Source organism: Brachyhypopomus gauderio, unplaced genomic scaffold (genome assembly GCF_052324685.1).
Source record: "Brachyhypopomus gauderio isolate BG-103 unplaced genomic scaffold, BGAUD_0.2 sc183, whole genome shotgun sequence".
Classification (NCBI taxonomy): Eukaryota; Metazoa; Chordata; class Actinopteri; order Gymnotiformes; family Hypopomidae; genus Brachyhypopomus; species Brachyhypopomus gauderio.
Window position 1 is genome coordinate 9,747 of NW_027507004.1, and position 24,387 is coordinate 34,133.

General features: G+C 42.9%; 1 protein-coding gene across 1 annotated transcript in view; it reads left to right on the forward strand.

The window, feature by feature from the left end:
• Nucleotides 1–217: 217 nt before the first annotated feature.
• Nucleotides 218–24,387, forward strand: part of LOC143501966 (plexin domain-containing protein 2-like) — a 93,898-nt gene continuing 69,728 nt past the window's right edge. The window contains exon 1 of the mRNA XM_076995137.1: nt 218–793. Coding sequence (XP_076851252.1) covers nt 688–793 — 106 coding nt within the window. The 5' untranslated portion in view covers nt 218–687. The remainder of the gene's footprint in view (nt 794–24,387) is intronic.

The window sequence follows — 24,387 nt, forward strand, 5'->3', positions numbered from 1 at the left end:
CTGATCCATTTTCGAGGATGGGAATGCAATTCTGGAAAAGTACAGTTAATTTCTGAATAATTCCCGCTGAAGTTTATAAACGACATAAAAATAAAATATAAGGCACCACAGTTAGATGAATAAAACAAAAAGGAAATTGGACGTCATGTGGTTATAGAAGAATGAGTAATGGCAAGTCAGGCTAGACATGGTTTCAGAGTGGTGTAATATTTTAGGCTGCAGAAACGTATAGCCCGTCTAATATTAACACCCTTGATAAAACACGTCTCCAAGACGCGGTGTGAACGGGGTTAACGGGGTTAACGGGGAGGTCACCGGCGCTCTTTTCACCCCGGAGCGTCTCACACTGCCAGTTCGCCTCTGCATCCGAACAGAGAGCTGTGCGCTCGCCGTACTGGACCCGTCCGGGATTTCCAGGCGTGCTGTCTCTGTACAACCAGTTTTGATTATCTTTTTTGGAGGCTCAACTCAAAAGGCTGGGTTTGCAGAACCGAAACAACACAGATCGGTTCTGCTATTTGGAGGTGTTGGTCAGCAGCGCCGGGAGCAGCTTGGCTGATACGAGCCAGGAGGGAACCCAGAACAACCCGCGTTCATTTGGGCTTGATTGTGTTGCGGTTCGACCAGATTTAACGACGGCACGCTACCGGGAGTGAAGAATTAATATATCAGCCGTGGATATCGGCTATGGCGGCTTCAAAGACAGCTAACCTCGTTGTTTTTGGAGTTATTTTAGTTTTGAATTCTCTGGGAAGTGTTTTCCAAATCACCGGAGGGCAGTTCACAGCGGAGGGTAAGTGCTCACAAGTTGCCCTTTACTGCAAGGAGTCAGTAGATAGGTTCATGAAAGATGTTCATATTCGTGTCTTAAATGCACCTTTGCGTTGTTCCGAACAGGCACCGTGAAAACATCGGTGATTGCTTTTATTCTTGGGGCACAAATATTTACCCGTACACCGGGAGTAGGAAAAAACTGTGAGATTACAGCCCGACATATTCAATCAAACATGCCTGTTTTGGTCTGCATCGCAACCAGAGAAGCAGATAAACTGGGTTTTTTCTCCCTTGCGCCTGTTTTGTTTGGAAGCCCGGTTCTGGATGTGATGGGATGTTGTGCTTCTGTAGCTTCTGCAAGGTGTTTTCACCTGTGGGCGAACTTTCAGATGACTAAAGTCTGAATGTTTCGCATTGTAGGTTGGTTGTGTGATTTAATGTACGTTTTTGGGATAGACGCGCGTGCGTGCGTGCGTGTGTGTTTGTGTGTGTGTGTGTGTGTGTGTGTGTGCGTGCATGCGTGTGTGTGTGTGTGTGTGTGTATGCGTGTGTGTGTGTGTGTGTGTGTGTGTGTGTGTGTGTGTGCGTGCGTGCGTGCGTGCGTGTGTGTGTGTGTGTGTGTGTGTGTGTGTGTGTGTGTGTGTGTGAGTGTGTATGCGTGTGTGTGTGTGTGTGTGCGTGCGTGTGAGTGTGTGAGAGAGAGAGGACATGTTGATCAGTGCAGCTGTTTCGTGTTATGTGTGTGTATCTTCTGGTGGACGTGGACCGTTCTGTTCCTGTCCCAATAACTGCACGAGGTCCTCAAGCAGGTCATCTTGTTTCTCACTTTTCTAGCGGAGCTTATTGCAACCTGATCAAAGTTGGCCGCAGTAATCGCGCCTTGCATAACAGGCGACTGATTGTGTTCTTGAATAGTTTTCAATATCAGCACCACGTCTGGTCACGTCTGGCACTATCAGCGATTCATAGCCTGTAGAAAAAGAAATTCGTTTTGAATGTTATGCGTTATTGTCCATATATTCAGAAACGTTTCAGGAAACGTTTAGAAGAGAGTATATTAACTACTGAGCCACAGACACACATTAATCATTCAGTGGGCAGGAAGCCAGACCAACATTGACGCATTTTGCGGAGGCTCGAGAGACACCTTCACGTCGTAAATTCCCAGGTGTGACTGCGTTTACCTGGCCCCATTGTCAGTGACCACAGTGGCTACTAAGACAAAAAATAAATATCAAACGTGTCATGAATGGCAAAGGGCCAAAAGTGCGTCCTAGACTGTCTTCCGGTGAGTCATCTCAAGTGGTCTGATATATGGGTTCATTCTATGCATTTGTTTCACAGACTGAAGATTCACTGAAGAAAATATCTAGAGGCTTAGAGAGAAGAGAGTGGAGTAACCAGATGAGAGAAGCTTATGTGACACTACCGGAAAAAGACATCCGTTTATCATGTGAAAGAGCAGCCTACGAGCTTTTGTAATATTTCATATGATGTACGTATTCCTAGTCTGTCCATGAATTGTTTGATTGAAGGTAGCTTGTTTCACACAAGAGGCTAAAATATAATTGTGGTGCCACTTGGACTTCATAAAATACAGCTTTGCACCCCGTGACAGAATTGAATCTGGCAGTAATGCTTTATGTGTGCCTACTGCTAAAGGATTTCCCCAGCCAGTGTCTGTCATGTGAGTAATTTGATTCTGTGTTTTATGGCTACAGTGAACTATATGAACTATAATGCTGTGATGATGGCATAGCTGGAGGCTGTTCCTTGATCTTTCTTTGAATAATACAATTGAAATGTATACAAATGAATCTGTGGAGAGTTAGTGTCACATAACTGGTGCTCATGTCAAAAGCTTCTTCTCGTGGCATGTTCATTACCTCGTATACGAACCGTTAATCTGATTGAGTTTTATGAAGCGCTAACTAATGCTTTCATGAGAGTTGCATACAAGTGGCGGGGACGCGGTTTCCCTCAGGTGCCCGCATCACTGTGTGTAACTATGACAACATAGCCCATCACACGGTTACGTGCTCACGGACGTTTTTTTTCCTCATGGGGAGCTCCTGCAGGAGAGGTGGGTTGCCCATTCCTGACGGTTGTGCGCGCGTGCCCAAAACCGGCTGGCAGTGCAGACGAAGTCTCGGTGCGAGCAAGAGACGCTCCCTCCCGTCATCGGAAACGCTAACGAGGTGGGGTGGCGCGTTCTGAGCGAGGAGGTGGCGTCTCACTCTGACTGAGCCACTGGCACAGCAGAACACCTTCCGAGACGATTGTGGAGTTGGCTGGAGAGAGTATCACAGGTGGCTGGAGAGTGTGTACCACAGGTGGATTTGGCAGAGTAAGCGATATCCTCTCTTTGGTTCCTTATGCAGCTCCGTTCCATCAGAGATGCCGGGGAAGTAGAGCATCTCTAATCTCCTTTAGAATATCTCTGCTCTTGGCTGGGTCCAGGGGCCTGATCAGTCCCTCTGTCAACAGGCTGTGAGCCTCTCCTCATCCTGGTTTAGCTGAGCCGTAATGCTGAGTTTCAGGATACCCGTTTCAGGTGGCCTAGATAGAGCAGTATTTATAGAAGCCTTGCGCATTGTGTCCCTTGCTAGTGGTGTCGCAAACGGGGTCATGGCAAACCGCATGTGACGCTGGGGGCTTCCCTCTGCAAGATCTGCACCATAGCCCTGTAGTGAGAGTCACGGTACTGCAGTGTGACATATTACACACACACACACACACACACACACACACACACACACACACACACACACACACACACACACACACACACAGGTTCAAATGTCTGTCCAGACACCCAGAGACATGAAGTGTAACGGCATACCAACATGGGAAAATAGTTGTGACCTCATATATGTTTACACACATATATACACGCACGTACTAACACACGCACGCACACGCACACACACACACACACATACTTGGCACCTTGTATCTCCTAGAGGTTTTCTGCAAGGAAACAGATAGCTGACCTCACTGGGTCTGGTCGTCGTTAAAGCAGCACATCCTCCCTGCACTTATGTGCCAACTCCCTTAGCTCTGTGTCTGTTGTCAAACTGGTGCCTATAGCTTTGTTTGTATATGTGAATGTGTGTTTGTGTGGTAGAGACAGAGAAAGCTAGAGGAGAGTCTCACTTAGTTATACGCCATCTTAAATTGTAAGACTTCAGGTGTTTGGTACACAGAGAAACACAGAGAACAAGTCTTTGGCTTAACAGTGAGCTAACCAGAAATGGCCATGGTACATGGTCTGGCTCTGGGGGAGTTTCTCATCCATCATCATGCCACCAGCTACACAAACTCCTTCTGGAGTAAAACAACAGAAGCGGCCACTGGAACTTCTGCTGACCTTCGAGTTCCTCAGAGATGATTGTATGTACGGCTGGAGCGTACTGCTACTGTGAACTAGAGAGGGGGAGAAGGTGGTAGTGGAAGCTTGGAGTGTGGAGAAAGGGCTGAGAGATTTAGAACATAACCACATGGAGGAGACCAACACTACTTCTGGGGAGATAGAGAGAGGGACCCGGGTCCTGTGTTTGTTCTTGTCTATGCGTTAAGAGTGGAATGCTTGAGAATTGGAAATAATGAGACTTCTTGTAAGCAACGTGAACGAAAGAATTAAAAAATATAGTGGTGGGTTAGTGGTCTTGTCAGTGTGGGTGTTGTTTCGCTGCTTTCTGGCCACTGTGCTTCACAGACACTTCACCTATTTGAGGCTCTCTGATTGGACAGCCATGCTCCAACTGTCTGTAAATGGTCTTTAATTGGTCAAGATCTCTAACTTGTGGGAAAAGACGATGACTGATCCTGGACAGCATCTCAGCAGACTATGCAAAGGGTCAAAGTTCAATATGTGGTTTCCATAACAATCAGAACAATGGATGAGGGAGTGAAAGGAGGATAGAGAGTTACTTCATGGAAGTTGAGGCACTGAAGCAGTCTTTGAGCCAGGGGCATCCTTTGTGTTTCACGTGCTTAAAATCCTTGCTCTGTCTCCAGCAGTGCTTTTATCTCTCTCTCTCTCTCTCTCTCTCTCTCTCTCTCTCTCTCTCTCTCTCTCTCTCTCTCTCTCTTTCTCTCTCTCTTTCTCTCTCTCTCTCTCTCTCTCTCCTCTCTCTCTCTCTTTTCTTTTTCACAACAGGATTGCAATAATGCAAGCCAGTATGAGTTCTTTGACCTAGCAATTGTGTCGATACCTCTAATGTGTCTGTTAATTACACTTCAATTAAGTGTTTATTACCCTCATAAACATATTAAGGGAACTGTCTTTTATGTGTTATCTGTTCTGCAACATAGAGCATAAAGGACCGATTTGCCACTGAGATGGTGGTCATCACTGTAGCAGCTTCTGTGGGTTCTCCTACCCATGGCTTGACAGCATTGGTTCAGGTTCAGGTTCAGGTGAGAAGGGTCTTACTCCCACCTGTTCAAGCGCTATGACCTTAGAGTGGCTACACGCTCACACAGGCACTGAGCTTAGAGCTCATCTCAGTGTGTGAGCAGTGAGGAAGACAGTGGGGGCGCAAGAGTGAGACAGGGTGTGTGTGTCTGTGTGTGTGTGTCACTGAAGGTTTTTTGAATGTATATGCATGTGTGTTTATGTGTGCGTGTGAGAATGGAGTGTCTGGGTGGGTGGGTGGGTGCGTGTGTGTGTGTGTGTGTGTGTGTGCGCGCGCGTGTGTGTGTGTGTGTGTGTGCGCACGTGTGTGTGTGTGTATGTGTGCGTGTGAGAATGAAGTGTCTGGGTGGGTGTGTGTGTGTGCGTGCATGCGTGTGTGTGTGTATGTGTGTGTGTGAGAATGAAGTGTCTGGGTGGGTGTGTGTGTGTGGGCGTGTGTAGGTTGTCTGTCAGGGGGTAGCAGAGGTTGGCACTTACGGAGTGATGGTTTTTCATCCCACTCAGGCTTTTCTCAATAGAGGACAAAGGGCCAGCAGGAGTCTCTCTCTCTCTCTCCCTCCCTCTCTCTCTCTCTCTCTCTCTCTCTCTCTCTCTCTCTCTCTCTCTCCCTCTCTCTCTCTCTCTCTCACGCTTCCTCTTTCTCTTGACTACGCCTCTATTTTGTCCTAGGAAAGTTCCTTTAATTGGCGCAGTACCAGGACTGTGGCAGGAATAAGCATGTCCACCCCTAGTCATAATCATTCACACACACCTTTATTCCACTTATTTCTCCACGGCAACCCGCTAACAAAATGTCCCATTCTTACATTCGCCAAACTATTTATTCTATTTTATTACACCTCTCCAAGAAACCATAAAACCAGTGAAACCAGTGAAAGCAATGAAAGCAGTGCACCTCCATGGCCAGCTCAAGCCCTGCAGTGAGATCATCGCAGTGATCCAGCCTCAGCTGAGTTATACCTCATCCACCAGCAGCCAGCCAGGACTGAAGAGTGCCCGGGGGTTACCCAGCGAAAGTGAAAGACCCGCATAGACCTGTTCGTAGATCAGTCCCACGCTGGGGGAGATAAGATGGATTCTGCAAATGGTGCTGATATAGGGACAGCGCTTCTGTTTCATGGGGGCCTGAATGATCATTGATAGGGAATCATTTATGTTTACGTGGGATATAGATAAACAAATAGATAGATATACAGCTTTAAATCTACTTAAATCCAATGTTTTTACTTTTGCATAGAATCTGGACTGGTCCCACACAGTCCCCTACACACACGCAGGCACGCAGACACACTGATGGTATTGTCAGCTGGATGCAAGCCTTAACAGGGCCCTACGGGTCCTTCCTAACTCTGAGTCCAACAAAGGAGCTTTGTGTTTCTGTGACTTAAACTGTGTGTGTGTGTGTGTGTGTGTGTGTGTGTGTGTGTGTGTGTGTGTCTGTGTGTGACAGAGAGAAAGAAACTCTGGTTTAAGTAAAGATCATCGCAACATAATCACACACACATATGCAGCCATGCAGCTGGATTGCCAATCAGATGAAAAGTTTTTGGAATAACAGACTTTTTCATTTCCACCCCACATGAAAACACTCTATATTCCCCTCCCAGGAGAAGAATTATCTCTGAGTATGCACAGGTGACTTGTATCTGGTGTTCACTAATGGCAAGAGGTCTAACCTTTAATATAAACTTTAAAGTGCAATTATCAGTGGCATTTTGCCTAAACCTTCCTTGTTCTGTCACATTTATTTTGACTTTTTGTAGAACAGATGTGAAGGATGTTAAAAGAAGAAGATATAAGAAATGTCTGCTAAAAAAAGGCAAATGTCTGAAATGTATAAAAAGCCAAAAGCTTTCTTAAACTGATTTCATTTACTTCATGACTCTTTTAGAGCTAGTAACAGCTGCTAATGCTTGTAGGTCAGAAGATGATGCTGAAGAGGACAACTCACATTTTAGTGACACATGCAATCCAGCACTTTTTGTACCATATTTGTTTCTGTATAAAATACATAGTCAATCGTTCATTTGAGTCTGAGATAGAGGCAGAATGCCGTGGTGTCATCATGATGATTCTGTCATCACTTCCTAACTTCTCATACAACTTGGGCATTCAGACCCATTCAGACTTTTCCCCATAAAATGGTAATCCACAAAACATCCACGAAAATATGGTTATTTAATTTCTGCACTACAAGGAAAACAAAGATTGTGAGTATTAGTTATTGTTGTTGAATTATTTTGATCATTAGGCTCGGTTTGACAATGAGGGCACAGTCTTTTTGCTCATTGAGGACTTGTCATTCAATGTAAAACAAAAATTTGACAATAGCCTGAATATAACAACAGCTAATGTTTGAGTCAGTAAGTAAGTTTATGGACCCTCATCTCCAACATTGGCTCTCTCAAGGTTGCCTTTAAGATGTGTTTTTTCCCTGTGTCCTGTAAATACTCCTCAAAATATTAAGAATTACCTGGACTTTAAAAACAAGTCCTGGTGCTTTAAATGTCAATGGGGTCGTGGTAAAAGCAGTTTCAGTGTAGCTCCAACATGTTCTGTGACTGATCTCATTTCCTCAGAATTTCTGACTTTCCTCAAACACACACCATTAATGCTGGACTACACGCTGTCAAGTATGAAAACATTCTGAGCTAACACACAAATGCTCGAATCAATTCCAAACGATTTTGACATGCACTCAATTAAAAATTTAGACCCCTGCCTTAACCCTTTAGTGTTTGACTATGAGTGTGATGGAAAGCAAAACACTAAAAGAAATGTATTCTTCTTGTCTTGCTGTGGTGTGTTCCATTGTAGGCATGCGGAGGAGAGTATGGTTAGGACCAACTCTGTTGTTCAGTCTTGAGAGAAAATCAGAATGTTGCCTGTTGGAGCAAGTCGAGCCTTCTGCTGTGTTTTAATTCCTATGCTAGTTATGCTAGCTTCTCTCAAATATCAAAGCACTGAAATACGTGTGTGCTAGTTTTACTGAATACATATTTCTGTAGATATTTGTTACATTTCGTGTCTAAAATATTTGGCCAACAGTGTGAACATTTGACATTAAATATATATATTTATACACACACACACACACACACACACACACACACACACACACACACACACACACACACACACACACACACACACACACACACACACACACACACACACACACACACACGGCATGTCCAAGGGAAGAGATCAGATAAGGAAGCATTGACTGTGCTAAGCCAGGCATGATGGGAAGATATTCTACCTGAGGCTGTTGCTGTTGTCTGCACATCTATGAAGTGTGTGTGTGTATGTGTGTGTATGTGTGTGTGTGTGTGTGTGTGTGTGTGTGAGAGAGAGAGAGAGAGAGAGAGAGAGAGGGAGAAGAGGCCTAAATCTAAATCACTGCACTGGTGTCAGCAGTCAGCTTGTCTGGTCATCTCAAAGCACCTGTGACATCTCTGGATAGTTCGTCAGAAAGAACGTGATGCCAGGAGTGATGAGATATATTAACAAAGAAACAAAACAACTACCAAAGCAACAACAGAAAACAAGAGTTTAGCTGCATAATGTAATGTGGATGCAGTGTGTGTGTGTGTGTGTGTGTGTGTGTGTCTGTGTGTGTGTGTGTGTGTGTGTGTGTGTGTGTGTGTGTGTGTGTGTGTGTGTGGAGACAGGCCAGTGCAGAATACCTGAAATGGGGACCTGTGGGACAAGGGGCAGGTGACAGTGATCATTCTCATTGGTGGGTGATGGTGCTCTGGGGAGGGACCTGGGATTGTGATTGGTGGATGAGCAAGATGTGATAGCACCTCACAATTTCAGTATTTGGAAGAAATACACATTTTTATGCTTTTAGCATTTTATTAACCTGCAGTCTCAAACTCAGTCCAAAGCTACAATACTGTAGACATCACATCTGCTTTGAAGTATCACAACAAAAACTATAAGCTAGTTTATATAAGCCCAGATAACATCTCTGTTCAACACAGGATGTTTACTAGCACCCCACCTTACCCTACTGGTCCCTGCCCATTAGAAATGGCTTGGCCTACATGGCAGGGGTTACCAGCTTTTTCTTAGGAAACATGAACCATGTTGATTTCTGGGGTTCCCAGTCACAGGATTTGAACGTTCAGTCTTTACACCGAAGAGCAAAAGAGCCCTATACAGCTTCAAAATTTAGATGTCCTAATTGAATATTGAGCATTTTGCCATAGCAATACTGTTTTACTGTTTGTTGAAAAAATATTTTTCATAAGTATGGCAATTTAGGGATCCCTACTGTCAATAATCATGATTTGTAACATGAATCACTTTTCTTTTTCCTGAACTGATGTGACTGGCAAAAAAACCTTTTCTCAGACAGGTGACAGAACCATTGGATTCCAGAGCTGAGATCTTATTGTGGGAAATGGTCGTCTGTCTACTGTCCCATCTCCCTGTCCACTGTGACTGTTGTCCACTGTGTCTAGTCACTGTGTCTGTCCACTGTGCCATCTCCCTGTCCGCTGTGCCTGTCCACTGTCCCTGTCCACACTCTTGCTAAATTTCCTTCGGGATCAATAAAGTATCTACCTACCAACCTATCTACCACTGTGTCTGTACACTGTGTCTGTAAAATGTGTCTGCACACTGTGTCTGTCTGTCTACTGAGTGTATTCACTGTGTCTGTACACCATGGCTATACACTGTGTCTGTCCACTATGTCTGTCCGCTTTGTCTGTACACTGTGTCTGTCCGCTGTGTCTGTACACTGGGCCTGTACCCTGTATCTGTACACTGGGCCTGTACACTGTGTCTGTCCTCTGTGTCTGTCCACTATGTATGTCCGCTGTGTCTGTACACTGGGCCTGTACACTGTGTCTGTACACTGTGTCTGTCCACTGTGTCTGTCCACTGTGTCTGTACACTGGGCCTGTACACTGTGTCTGTACACTGTGTCTGTTCTCTGTGTCTGTTCACTGTGTCTGTCCTCTGTGTCTGTACACTGTGTCTGTACACTGTGTCTGTCTGTCTACTGAGTGTATTCACTGTGTCTCTGTACACCATGGCTATACACTGTGTCTGTGTCTGTACACTGTATCTGTTCACTGTATCTGTACACTGTGTCTGTACACTGTATCTGTACACTGTATCTGTTCACTGTGTCTGTTCACTGTATCTGTTCACTGTGTCTGTTCACTGTGTCTGTACACTGTATCTGTTCACTGTGTCTGTACACTGTATCTGTACACTGTGTCTGTACACTGTGTCTGTACACTGTATCTGTTCACTGTGTCTGTACACTGTATCTGTACACTGTATCTGTTCACTGTATCTGTTCACTGTATCTGTACACTGTATCTGTTCACTGTGTCTGTACACTGTGTCTGTACACTGTATCCGTACACTGTGTCTGTACACTGTCTGTACACTGTATCTGTACACTGTGTCTGTACACTGTATCTGTACACTGTATCTGTACACTGTGTCTGTACACTGTATCTGTACACTGTGTCTGTACACTGTATCTGTTCACTGTGTCTGTACACTGTGTCTGTACACTGTATCTGTACACTGTGTCTGTACACTGTATCTGTTCACTGTATCTGTACACTGTATCTGTACACTGTATCTGTACACTGTATCTGTTCACTGTGTCTGTACACTGTGTCTGTACACTGTGTCTGTTCACTGTGTCTGTACACTGTATCTGTACACTGTATCTGTACACTGTGTTTGGTGCTTGTGATCTCTGCTCCGTTCTTTTTGTCTCCACCAAATGATCTTTTTCCCGGTGTGGATCACAGTTGACCTCTGTGAATTGATGTGGCAGCTGACAGTTCATATTGTTCTAATGAATTAATGCGTAGCAGGAATGGAATGAGGTATGACACCATGAGATGGTTCCAAGGTCCTTCCCTGCACCATGTGAATTAAGGAAGGTTAACTCAAAAATCCTGAAATCATCAGTCAAACCATGCAACTATCAGCAAACAGTACACAATAATATCTAATTTCATAACTGCATGCAAGTATATCTTAATAGCGCTGGGAGGTCCTGGTCTAGCAACAGTGCATGTATTTATTATACTGGGGAACTTGGTTTCCCTTGTCATTAACAGACTTTTTTATTGGTCTTGAAAATATTGTAAACAAGGCAATTGTTGCGGAAGAGGTCACTAACTATTTTAACACTATAATTTCAGCCTCCTCTCGAGACTTAAGCATTCAGTCATGAGAAATGACATTGTTCGAGGGTTTGGACTAAATTTCCCTATATTATAATTACAAATGAATATGTATTACTGTGGGCTGTGTCATTTGCTCACAGTCTTAAGCATCGGTGTGCCTTCCTCTGTGCAGGTGAATTGTTTCTATGCTAATTTAATCACTGAAACGTAATCGACTGTAAAGACCAGGCTTTTGTGTGCTGCATCCAGCCTGCCGCTAACGAGACATGCGGGGTATTAAAGTCTGACAGACTAATTACGAATAAATTATGCCTTTCACTCACCCAGCAGCTTTTGTTGCCCCACATCCTCGGCACAGAGGTCACAGTTCACTGCCCGTCTGAAGCTCGCAAACGCAGGAAGAGCTCATTCCACACACCAGTGCTGGCGCTCCTGCCAAAGTTCACGCTCCAATCAAAAAGAACCAACTTGGGAAAATGTATTCTGATTGGATTCTGCGGTCATGTATTCATGATGCTCAGGCTTTTCCTCTTATATCACCTGAGAGTCGTTAAATAATTAGCTGCTTTGGCCTCATTCCTCCTGATCTCCAAATCCTTTGCTTGCCTCACAGCTTTCAACAGGGCTTCAGAGCATAAAGCGTCACCTTACGTGCCCTGTGATATGCTCATTTACTGTTACCTTATGTGATTGGCTTCTTTTTTGTTTCCTTTTTTCAGTACTTTGGCTTTTAGTTATTCTTAAAATATATAATTGGCAGATGTCATACAAATTTAACATGACCACTGTAATATGTTTCTGGTCTTTTGGTATAACAGTATTTCAAAACCTTAAGTTTGACCACAGGAAATCATGGAATACTTGGTGCCATACAATACTTATTCAACACAGTACTTAAAATACTTGTTTGACATTGCATGGCTGTTTTGTTCTACTGTCTAAACTCATAAGATTACTGTCAGTGCTGCCCCGTTGCATAACATGTAGCTTTCAGATACTAGACTATTACTTCAGACTTGAATACAGGACTATATTAGCCTAAGATGACCATGTGAGGTCAGTCCTGAAAGCAAAAGGCTGTATTAATATTAATATAGTTCATTATTATTAATATAGTTCATTAATATTAATTACTATTAACAACTGCAGCCTTCCTGTCGTATGAACCTCACATACACACTCAGCTGGCACAAGGTGTATGATAAGTGTGTGTGTCTATTGATTATGTGTCAAGGTGATGGTGTTAGCACAAAGAGATTTGCTCTATCGATCCAGTCAGATAGGAATCACTGCGAATGCAGTGTGTGTCCACAAAAGCTCTCTTTGAGTGTGTGTGTGTGTGTGTGTGTGTGCGCGTGTGTGTGTGCGTGTGTGCGCGCGTGCGTGTGTGAGAGTGTGTGTGTGTGTGAGATTCTTTATATGCATTTCACTAGAGGATTCACCTGGAGGGTCAGAACTGGGTTTATATTTTAGTCCTAAAGAAGCTGCTGTGTGTCAGTTTAGGAGATTCTCCTCACGTCCTGCTCCACCACACCCCCCTCCCTCCACACACCCCTCTCAACAGACCTCCTCACACCACACCCCCCTCACACCACACCCCCCTCCCAACACACACCCCTCCCACCACACCCCTCCCTCCACCACACCCCCCTCAATTCTCCAGTCTGGGAGTGATGTACTGTGTGTAAAGTGTTTATGGACTGTGGCCTATGTTGACCTCTGAACCTCTGCTGGCTTTAATGGAAGGCTGTAATACCATCAGACAGCTCGGCATCTTGGGAACATTAGTCTCCTAAAGAGACACAGATCCTAACAGAGAGGCGCAGGCAGAGGATGAGCAGAGTTTATTTCTGACTGGTGTTCGTGGAGAACTCTTCAGAACGAGCTAGAGAGAAACCTCCAGAGAAAACAGGATAGACCTAATAACTACTTGAAAACCACAATGTCTTTATATTTCCCTGTATTGATTCTAATAACCATGACGAGATGGTCCACATAACACTTTCTTCAGTTTTATTCATATCTCCATCAGGTTTTTGATTAACTTTTCTAGATCAAGGTATGGTGTAGTAATATTTGATCTATAGTGGTATACCATAGTTTGCTTGACTTTCAACAACAAAGAAATCAGAGAAAAGGAAATTCGGTCATCAGCTTGGTCATGACATTTAGCAGTCTAAAAAATCTCAATATCTGCTGGAGTCCAGCAGTGAAGCAGTGGGCTGTGGATTCATTGTAATGGCCTGGGCCCTGTACTGTCTCCCAAAGCATTTCTGCTGAGCTGTTGCGTTTTGGTCCATTTGTTACAAGCCTTTGGAAAACCCAGCAACTCAGCACCTTTGGTGCTCCCCAACCCTGCCATGCACATGCAATAAATTAGTTGCACAAAAATATTTATTTATAAATTAAACAGTTTGTTGTAAAGCAAAACACATAAGATCTTGCTTCATTTTAAGGGCTGTTTTCCTTTATGTCCATTTTCCATTGATTCTATTAATTGCTCAAGAATTCCAATTTTCTGCCAACTCCTGCTATGATTTAGTTTAATTTTAACCTGAAACACGATATGAAGGTTTTAACTGTAATTTCTGATTATGTGTTTTGCATTTCATAATTCTGTGATTCTGTGATGTACTGATTTAATGGGGTTTCATTACGAGAACTTCAACAACTGCCATGTCAACAAAAATCTTGAAAGTCTTGATTAAGCAAACATTCCTAATTATGCCACCTGAAGCAACACTGTAGTGTGTGTGTGTGTGTGTGTGTGTGTGTGTGTGTGTGTGTGTGTGTGTGTGTGTGTGTGTGCGTGCGTGCGTGCGTGTGTGTGTGTGTGTGTGTGGTTATACTGCCAAAAGTGCCAAAATGCTTAGAAATGATCTTTGCGGAGACCTTGAGTAAATGGGGTGATGCAGTCTGTATGTGTTAACAGCACACTCAGCTTCGGCCCTGCGTCTTACGTAATTTACACCTGGATCCATACAGCACACCAGATTTATATGAATAAACAAAGCATTTAAAAAAACAAAACACTGTCAAATGAATGAGGGCAGACACGGCTGCACGTCCGATGTGGTCTCACTGCTTTTCTTTCTGTATTATTAATGGTCCTGACCTTTGACCTGTATTATTAATGGTCCTGACCTTTGGCTGGTCTTCATTTATCAGCGGAACACTTACTTTCTCCTTCTGTGTCTCTCGTCTCCCTCTGAGTGCTTCTGTGGTCGTCCTCAGCCGCCTGTGTTTGTGCGTGAAGGTGTGTGATCCTCTAGCAGAGCTGCTGCTGCTGTGACTCCTGCTGAGATCTGTCGACAGAAGCTCTTCTCACACTGCTTCCACTAATATGATCGCTGCTGATTTCATTACTGCTTTTGTCTACAATTGTTTAGGAGAGGATGCTTAATTATTTATTCATCAGTTTTTATAAGAATATCCTGTGGGAAAGGATGTTATGAAAAAATGCCATGGGTCAAAGAATGAAACAGGAAAGGAAAGTGCACGTTCGTTTGGACATTTTGTTTATGAGCATAAATTTTACCACACACTTTTGTGCAGATAAGTGGAGACCAAACACTGTGTTTGTGCAGATTTGTGTGTTAATTATAGTAGCTGACATACGGTAAAGAAGCAGGTGGGATACAGTGTGTGCGCTTGTGTGCTGGGGGGTTAAATGGCAAAGGCAGGTGTGCAGCACAGACACACACTGCAAGCACGAGTGTAATTATGAGGACGGCCCACTGACAGACAGACGGGGGGGTGGAGACAAAGGAGACAAAGAGGCGGGGCTACACGGGTCTGTGATCGTTTGTTTCTCCTTCTTTAAGGACAGAACCATCTACTGAGTGGGATCTTCAGAAAAGACCTGGCAGCAGTTAATGGACGTCTTCAAACACAGCATAATCGGCAGTATTGCACTTGCTATGATTAACAGCAGCCTTTTACATTACTTTAAACAATGATGGCAGTGGACTTCACTGGCCTGTGGGCTGTTTGCAGCCTTCAGTGCATGACAGTCTAATGCAAGCAGTTCACACATTTGCATCCATTCGCAGGTGATTGATGTTGCTGTAAATAACACTGGTCATATGAATACTGGTCAGGATGAATAAGGCCAAACATCATCTCAGAATTTACACTGACATTTACAGAATTTATCTGATTATGCATTAAGGATTGAATAGAATGAAAATGAAATGCAAACTGTTGCAAAACAGCTATGGACTATTGCAATAAAGGTACTAGAATATAGTTTAAATGTACATATTTACACATACATTTGGGTATATTTAAGAAATGTCAGGCCTTGTTTATAGGTCTGGTTATTCGTGGAATATAAATAAAAGTATAAAAACCAAATGGCATGAATCTGGAAAGGTAAATATAGGAAGTTCAAACAATAGAATACTTTAAGAACAGCTCACACAGGGAATAAATATAAACCTTCCAGGACAATCAGTGGTAAAGAGTACAGTGATTGACTAAATGGACAATGAAACTGGTTCTACAAACATAATATCAACCAGAAACAAGGCGAACCAGAACCAAGCAACACCTGACAAGGTGGCGACCCACAGCAAAAACTAAACAAAACTACATGGCGAAGTTGCCATGGAAACTGATGAAAACAGAGCACAGTACTGCGGGAGTTGTGACTGGGGGGGAAACCGTGACAGATAAAAAGTGATAAATAGCTTTTCTGCTGAAGTATTCATGGTGGCTGTACACTAAGCAAAGAGGTCCATGTGTCTCAAGCCACTCCCTGGCTCCTCAGGCATTCCTCCATTAGCCAGGAGACGTAATCTCTCCATCAGGTCCTGGGTCTTCTCTGAAGCCTCCTCCCACCTGGCTGTGCCCAGTAACTCTTATCCAGGGGGAGACAACCAGGAACGTTATCAGATGCCCAGTTCTAAAGTTAAGGAGCCCCTCAAAGTGTTCCTTCCAATGCTCAGTGATATTCTCAGTTGGGTTCAGAACTTCACCCTGACTCAAGGTGTCCCTTATTGGCCCTCCACAGCTGTACTGTCATTATACCACACCTTTACTTGATCATAGATCACGCTTGTCTTGGACAAGACGTGTCCATCATTGGAGACCATTCAAGTCCCACCAACATTTCCCTGGAGATCAATAGACCATCATTCCCTGGAGATCAATAAACCTAAATTCTTCCACCATGACAAGGCCTCGATCCAGGAAGGGTCCAAGCAGCCTTTTACTGAAATCTGTGGATGAAAACTGTGTGAATGTAGAACAAGGAAGGACAGTAATATTAGAAGCTAGAGTAGATGTATTCTCTACTCTATGTAAGATGTAAGTATTTGAATCTCTTAACAGTTTACACTCTATGCAAAATTAAATGGACATAACTTTGTGAATGAGATGTGAATTCCTAATGTTTAGAGTGTTGTGTTTAGAGATGTGGAACAGAGTCTCCTGCTGCATGCAGAGTTACGTGATGCACACCCACAAACAAACAAACAAACAAACAAACAAACAAGAACACGTGCAGGACCCAGTTTCACCTGCATTAGGGTGGCAAGATGCACACAACGGAAGAGGCTGAACCCTAATAAATGTGTGTGTGTGTGTGTGTGTGTGTGTGTGTCTGTGTCTGTGTTCTGTTTGTGTGTGCATGTGCTTGTAATGTAGTCCAGATCATCCCTTGTGATTTTGAGCAGGAAATGGCCACCAAACTCTGTCTTTCAGAGTAGAAATGATCTCTAGAAATAATCTCCTTGATCTGGATCTGACTTTCCAGTGCAGAAAATGCATATTCAAATGTTTTGAGCTATGTCTGCAGCTCAGAACCTTTGCTTATATACAGTAGTTCAGCTATTAAATACACTGAAAATCTGCCACTGCTGACCAAAAATGAACTAGCATAAATAATTTTTGCCTTTAATTGGGTATTTGTTTGTATAGGAACAATTATAAATATATAACATCTCTTTACTACGAATTTTGATAAAAGCACAAGGCTGTCGTTGTCTTATTTGGCTTCTTCTTCAAACGTTCTGTTCCACCTTGTCACATTTTTCCATTTAAGGTGGCACAGAAAATATGAATGGCTAATTTTAAATACTAGCCACTTCATATTTTACTGCTTAAAATATAATAGGATTTAAAATAATAGGATTAGCTGAAAAAAGACCGCAAACTGCTGCTGTGTTGTGTTTAAATTACGGAAGTAGGGATTTGCTGTGCTGGCACCAGACCAATCCTAAAAAAGCAAAAAATAAGTGGCAATATTCATGGGAGAGAAACTTTGAGCAAAAATTCAACTCATCTAAGATGTTCTGGGACATTCAGACACATTGGGACAACAGTAAACCATTGGACCAAACACCTCTCCCATCCCAGTGATCCACACAGGGAAAGTGGTATCATTACATCCTGCTTCAAAAAGTAATTATTGTGGCAAATATCAAGAAGGAACAAGGACAGGAAGGCAGGTGTGTGGCCGAGGCCCCTCGAGGGAACCGCACACACCTCTGAATTGGGAAGATGAGAGGCGAGAGGAAGGTTGGTGAGACTTATGAGCAGTGGACCCATGTCGCGTCAAATTTCCAGTGTCCTTCCAACTCTCAAAACCAGTCAGTGGGTAGCTGATTATATGGGCTGTCAACCTTGTGCTGGAATTGGTACTTTGAGGCACATTTTATCAGGCCGTAAAGTTAGTCTGTCACAGGGACATTCTATGTGGATGCATAATCAGGTGTCTAAATCCTTGGCATGTTTATTGGATAGAAGGCACATTGAGGTTAATTCTCCTCCAGCCAACAGTGGGGAAGGCACAGAGAGGACAAGTCTGGATATTGGTCGCAGATGTAAGTAGGCAACTTTGAGATCCCCAGTAACTATGCTGAGGCCAGACGTGGTGTTCTATTAGGACAGTTATTGAATAGTTTACTTTATCGTGCTAATGTCTCCATGTGAGGCTGTAATTCAGTAAGCCTTTGAAATAAGGAGGATGAAATATGCCGACTTGGTGGTTGACGTGAGGGAACACAGTTGGCAGACACAAACAAAGCTGGTAGAGATAGGGAGTACACCATTTGTTGCAAAATCAATTACTTCTCTACTTGTTGAGGTTTTAAGGGGCTTTTGCTAAGAGTAGCATTAAAAGACTTATCAGATGTAAATGAAAGTGTTCTTCAGAGGCCACAGATTACTTTGGGGTGGTGTTGTAACGCACTGAAATTCTCCAAATTAATGCTACCAAGCATTTACTGAAGGTCACTGTGTAGGCCAATAAATATTTTTTCTAATATTGTTTATGTATGCAAATGGGAGTGGGAAGGTTAGCTAGGCCTCAACACATGTAGGAACATCTTCACATATATAATAATGTTTAACAAGGCAATCTGATATTTGCAACAGATCTACCACACATAGCTCAGAATCATGAGCATGGAGAAGACTGATATGCATTGTGTGTGTGTGTGTGTGTGTGTGTGTGTGTGTGTGTGTGTGTGTGTGTGTGTGCCCAGTGATTTCTTTCCTTAATAATGCAATTGGGAGCTATGTTTTCCTTTTTTATAATCACCTTCCTACTGAGACCAGCTAGACATACTATGTCGGTTAGGCATTCGTTTAACATTTACACACCACACGGGCACACTTAGACACACAATAAATCTCGGTTTCATTAAGCCTCCTAAGTTGTCTTAATACCTCCGTGTGCCTTTTCCAGTTAAGGCGTGGGAGTGGAGTGAACCAGGGAGCTCACTGGCAAATCTCACACGACATGGAGCCGAAGAGAGGAACATGATACATGAAAGAGCAGAAAAGTGATGGTAGTTTGGATGGTAATCAGACGTCACTGAGCTTAACACACACACCAGTCCCTTGGAGGTTTACCACTTCTATTAGGCCAGTTCTATATCCGATATGTCATGCAATTAAATTTCATGTTAGCTAACTGCCAAACACACTTCACACTTACAACACGTATAATATGCTAGTCCGCTAGCTAGCTAGTTCCCTCATTTTTTTTTGGCTGGACCATATACAATCTGTCGACTGGAGCGACTGCTTCTGTTCTTAATTACCCTTGTTGTCTTCCGTTGCAACGATTGTCAGTCAGCCAAGTTTACTTGTTACACCGAAATGTTACTGTAAACTATACTTTTAACTACTTTTAAACTACTGTTTAACTACACTATCATACAGTATTACATTAACATATTACACGTTTTACTGTGATGAAACAAACAGTAATTCATTGAGTATCTATGTGCAGTCATCAGAATACGAGACCCTACTGTGTCTTCATAATAAATTAAACACCAGTCCAAAATGTAGTTGTTGTTATCCTCACATAAAGTAACCATATTGTGTACTCTAGCAGAGCGCCAGGTGACTAGAGATTTGGCTGTAAAATGTCTATGTAGCTACAGTTTGCAGTACGTGCCACAACGCACCACCTCACCTGACCTCTAATCACCTGAGTTCTAATCACCTGAACTCTAATCACTTGAGCTCTAATCACCTGAGCTGTAATCACCTGAGCTCTAATCACCTGAACTCTAATCACCTGAACACTAATCACCTGAACTCTAATCACCTGAGCTCTAGTCACCTGAGCTCTAATCACCTGAACTCTAGTCACCTGAACTCGAATCACCTGAGCTCTAATCACCTGAACTCTAATCACCTGAGCTGTAATCACCTGAGCTGTAATCACCTGAGCTCTAATCACCTGAACTCTAATCACCTGAGCTCTAGTCACCTGAGCTCTAATCACCTGAACTCTAATCACCTGAGCTCTAATCACCTGAGCTCTAATCACCTGAACTCTAATCACCTGAGCTCTAATCCCCTGAGCTCTAATCACCTGGTTCCGGCCCATTAGTACAGCTCCGTAAGCGGCGCTCCTTCAGCAATCCGTGCATGTTTGTACCGATTCTGTTCTCTCCTTCCGCTGTTAGTTTCCCAGTTTACTAAACCTGATGAAGCGTCTGTGATTCGTCAGTCTGTCATTCCGCATAATGTCCATAATCTCCAAACATCTTTCTGTTACGTCATACTGTCAAATCGTCCGGTCTTTTTCCCGGTGTATCAATACGTGTTCAAATATGCAGAATCATGACTTCATTGTAAGCACACGTGATATAGCTATTGGCACCCAGGTGGTGGTTACTAAACAATTAAATATGCACTTTAGAAATATTTTACTGTCTTCTTTTAGATGTTAGCTAGGGCCTGATGGTGTCCGTACTCCTGACATGTATTCTCGTATAAGGATATGTATTTGATTGATTCTACAAAACTCAAGTCCCTCTGTACAGGGCCGTCTGCCGAATGCTGTAAAAATTTATTTTGTAAAATCTAAATGTTGATTTAGAGAATTTTATTATTATTTTTTTTAAGTTTAAGTTATCTTACATTCCTCAGAATAACACCACAATAGAATCCCAGGGTAATGTATAGTTAATGAGTTTGTAGTGCAGCTGTTCTGACATGCAGAGAAAGCTGAGCAGTAGAATTCTGACCTTGATTCCCCGGTACTGAAGTACTGAAGCCTGCAGTGAGGTGGTTGACATTCTGATCCAGTAGAGATGCGGGACCACGTCATCATACTAAACTGTGGGGTGCTGATTTGGTTTGCGGTGCATTGGCTAAGCAGTAGAACAAGAGAAAAAGTGTTATCGCCAATAACATCACAGCTGTGATTTGGTTGCAGACACAGGCAAAATGAGGTGTTTATTTTATTTTTTTTTTTTTTTTACCTGTTGCCTGTCTAATAGCAGCCTGACAGGTGTATATTATATAACACTACAATGGAACATTAGTTTCACATACAGAGTGAAAATAAGTGAAGACAAAATGGAAAAAATCTATTAAGAACAAAATGGTTGAATTTGGCTAATTCTGTTGGTTGTATATGTTAATCTGTACATTTCATTGTGCAGCTATATAATAAAAGGTTGCCTATGCGTTGGACACATGTCCACATGTCCACATGGGTGTCTGAGCGGCTTCACTGTGGCCTCGGTGTGTTTATTTGGTTTGTTGTCACAGAAGCTGACCTAAAAATTTTCAAAGTAATGGCAGATTCTGCCGATACACTCCTTCACATTATGACCACATGGGCTGTATGTCCAATGTTATCTTGTTAGTCATCCATTGCCAGAGGTGCACATTCCAGGTTCAGAGAGTAAAACCGCTTCCCAAGATTTTACTCAAGCTTGCTGTATTTTCAAATTAGTGCAATCCAGGTAAAATTAAAGGAATCAACACAATCCAAGAAGCCTGAGCAAAATCTTTGTGAGGACATTTACGTTCTGATCCTGGAATATACACCTCTGAACATTGAATTAATGTCCTATTTCCTCTATGCATTAAGATAGCCGTTGCTTAGCAATACATACGTGGGGTGATGCAGTTATGAGTATCAGTATGGTTGGCTAGACAGTTGCTCAGTCAGATTGTGTGGTTGGAACTAAGAGCTGTTTATTGTTAATATTGATTTTATGGTTTAAAGGGGAACCAACCGAATGTTCATAGTTTTGTCAATACGGCGTACGTATAAGACATGCTCCTTAACTGTACATGTTGAAATTATTAGTGTTAAATCTCTATGAAATCCATTAAGGATCCTTGGAAAATTACAGAAATATATTACTTTAATGTGGACAGAAATCCTTTGAGGAGTGGCTCTATTGTGATTATCATCTATAAAGGGTCGTTATCAGGATATTAGCTGTATGCTTTCCTAATTCAAACAATAACCTAATTCTCTCTTGCATTTCCATTTCTCATTGTTGCCATTATTATTTTCAGCCAATAGCCTCAGCCTCTGATTCTTTAGTGCTTCATTCTCAGATACTTCTTTCTCAGACCCTTCCTCTCTCAGGAGGCCTCCCAGGTGCTTGTCCAGTCTCTTGTCATTTCAAGGCTCGACTACTGCAACTCTCTCCTGGCTGGTCTTCCTCTGCAGGCCATCAGGCCCTTGCAACTGATCCAGAATGCAGCAGCAAGGCTTGTCTTCAATCTACCCAAGTTCACTCATGTCACTCCACTGCTGCGCTCCCTTCACTGGCTTCCCGTGGCTGCTCGCATACAGTTTAAAATTCTGATGCTTGCCTACAAAGCCAAAAATGGACCAGCTCCTTCATAACTTATGGCAATGGTCAAGAGTCGATCCGCACCTCGAGCCCTTCGCGCTCGGCTCGGCTTGACCCGCCATCCCTCAAGATTCATGGAAGACACGCGACAAGATGCTTCTCTGTCCTGGCTCCCAAGATGGTGGAACGAACTTCCACTGGCTATCCGAACAGCGAACTCTCTCACGGTTTTCAAACGCAGACTGAAGACCCATCTCTTTGCAAAGCACTTATAAGCACTAATCTACTGAAGCATTGATATAAATCATAATTGCACTTTATCTCTGGGAACACTTGCTAATGTAGTCTTGTAGGTATTTCAGTCTTGGTAGGTATTGCTCTGTGTCTAATCTTATATTTTGTTGTCTTCTTTCTAGGTATCAGCACAGGCAACTGTTTATGGCAGTGCTTGAGCTTGAGTAGTTTGGACTTAAACCTGTTTATACTAGATAGAGATGCATATTCTGACTAAACACTTAGCACTTTTGTAAGTCGCTCTGGATAAGAGCGTCTGCTAAATGCCGTAAATGTAAATGTAAATGTACTTTGATGTTCACAAAGGAAAATGATTCCAGGAGGGATTTTAGAAAGTTTTAGAAGCAAACAGGGCTTTACCCTTTAAAGAGCTACAAAAAGCCGATCATAAGATGTGAACCTGCTTATATGCTGCCTTTTAAATATATAATAGGTGCTGGTACTTGCATTTGCTCTGACACACTAATGAAATGTGGCAGGGGTGCAGTGTTCAAATTCTCACTTCGTACCTTTCGCAGGTGACACCACTGGTGTTTCAAATCCGTCTACATAGGGTGGTTCCATGGTCTGGTCCATAATGACAGTGGGAAATAGAAAGAAAGAGAGAGAGAGAGAGAGAGAGAGAGAGAGACTCCTGCTGGCCATTTGTCCTCTATTGAGAGTGTCCTCTTTTGAGAGTGTCCTCTATAGAGAGTACATAAGATGTTGCTGAGATTTTGAGCAAGCTTCTAAATCTGGGAGTTCCAATAGTGTTTCTCATTGACCCACTGCTGCAGTTACTTGTAAATAAGCGTCGACCTACTAATGTGGTATTAAAGGCACAATATTTTGCCGTCATTGTGCTCCACAGTCATTGTCTCCACCCTAAATTTGAATGTGACACCTGGATAGTTTATTTCATCTTGCCTAAACTCTGTGGCGGCCTCAGTAAGCGCCGGTGCGCTGGCTGCGTTAGCGTCCCTCAGGAGCCGCTCCGTTTGTTCGGGTTTGGCCGAGCAGAGAGGAGATAAAACCTTAGAAGACTGCTGAGTGGGAGAACATTAACACAGAACACACAATGGCATGTGTTCTCCATGGCGCTGATAAGCCCAGCCTGCACATCTCAATAAGATTCCTGAAGATAGCATGTGTGCGTCTCAATAAGATTCCTGAAGATAGCATGTGTACGTCTCAATAAGATTCCTGAAGATAGCATGTGTACGTCTCAATAAGATTCCTCCTCGTCCGATAATAGTCACACTGAAAGGGGACAGTGTTGACTTCAATATCACAGTATTTTCTCTGATGTTTCCCTAGGCAACCAGGCAACCACATGGTAGTAAGATGTGTGGGATGATCATGGTGTTCTCTTGGCAGCTACTGAGCAACAACTATGTTAACTGTGTTAACTATGTTAACTGTGTTAACTATGTTAGGTCACTGTGTGCATTCAACATAATGCAAAATGTCAAACATCAAGAAGTAGCACAGTTTGCACCATGTTGTGAGATTACACAGTTACAATATTACACAGTATTACACAGTACATTATTTCAATGCAAGAATGTAATTCTCAGTCCTCACCATCATTCAGTGACTCAGTGCATTATGAAACATCCAGTTTCACCGTAGTCTCATTGTATTTTCACAATTTTATTACTCTGATCAAGTATATCTA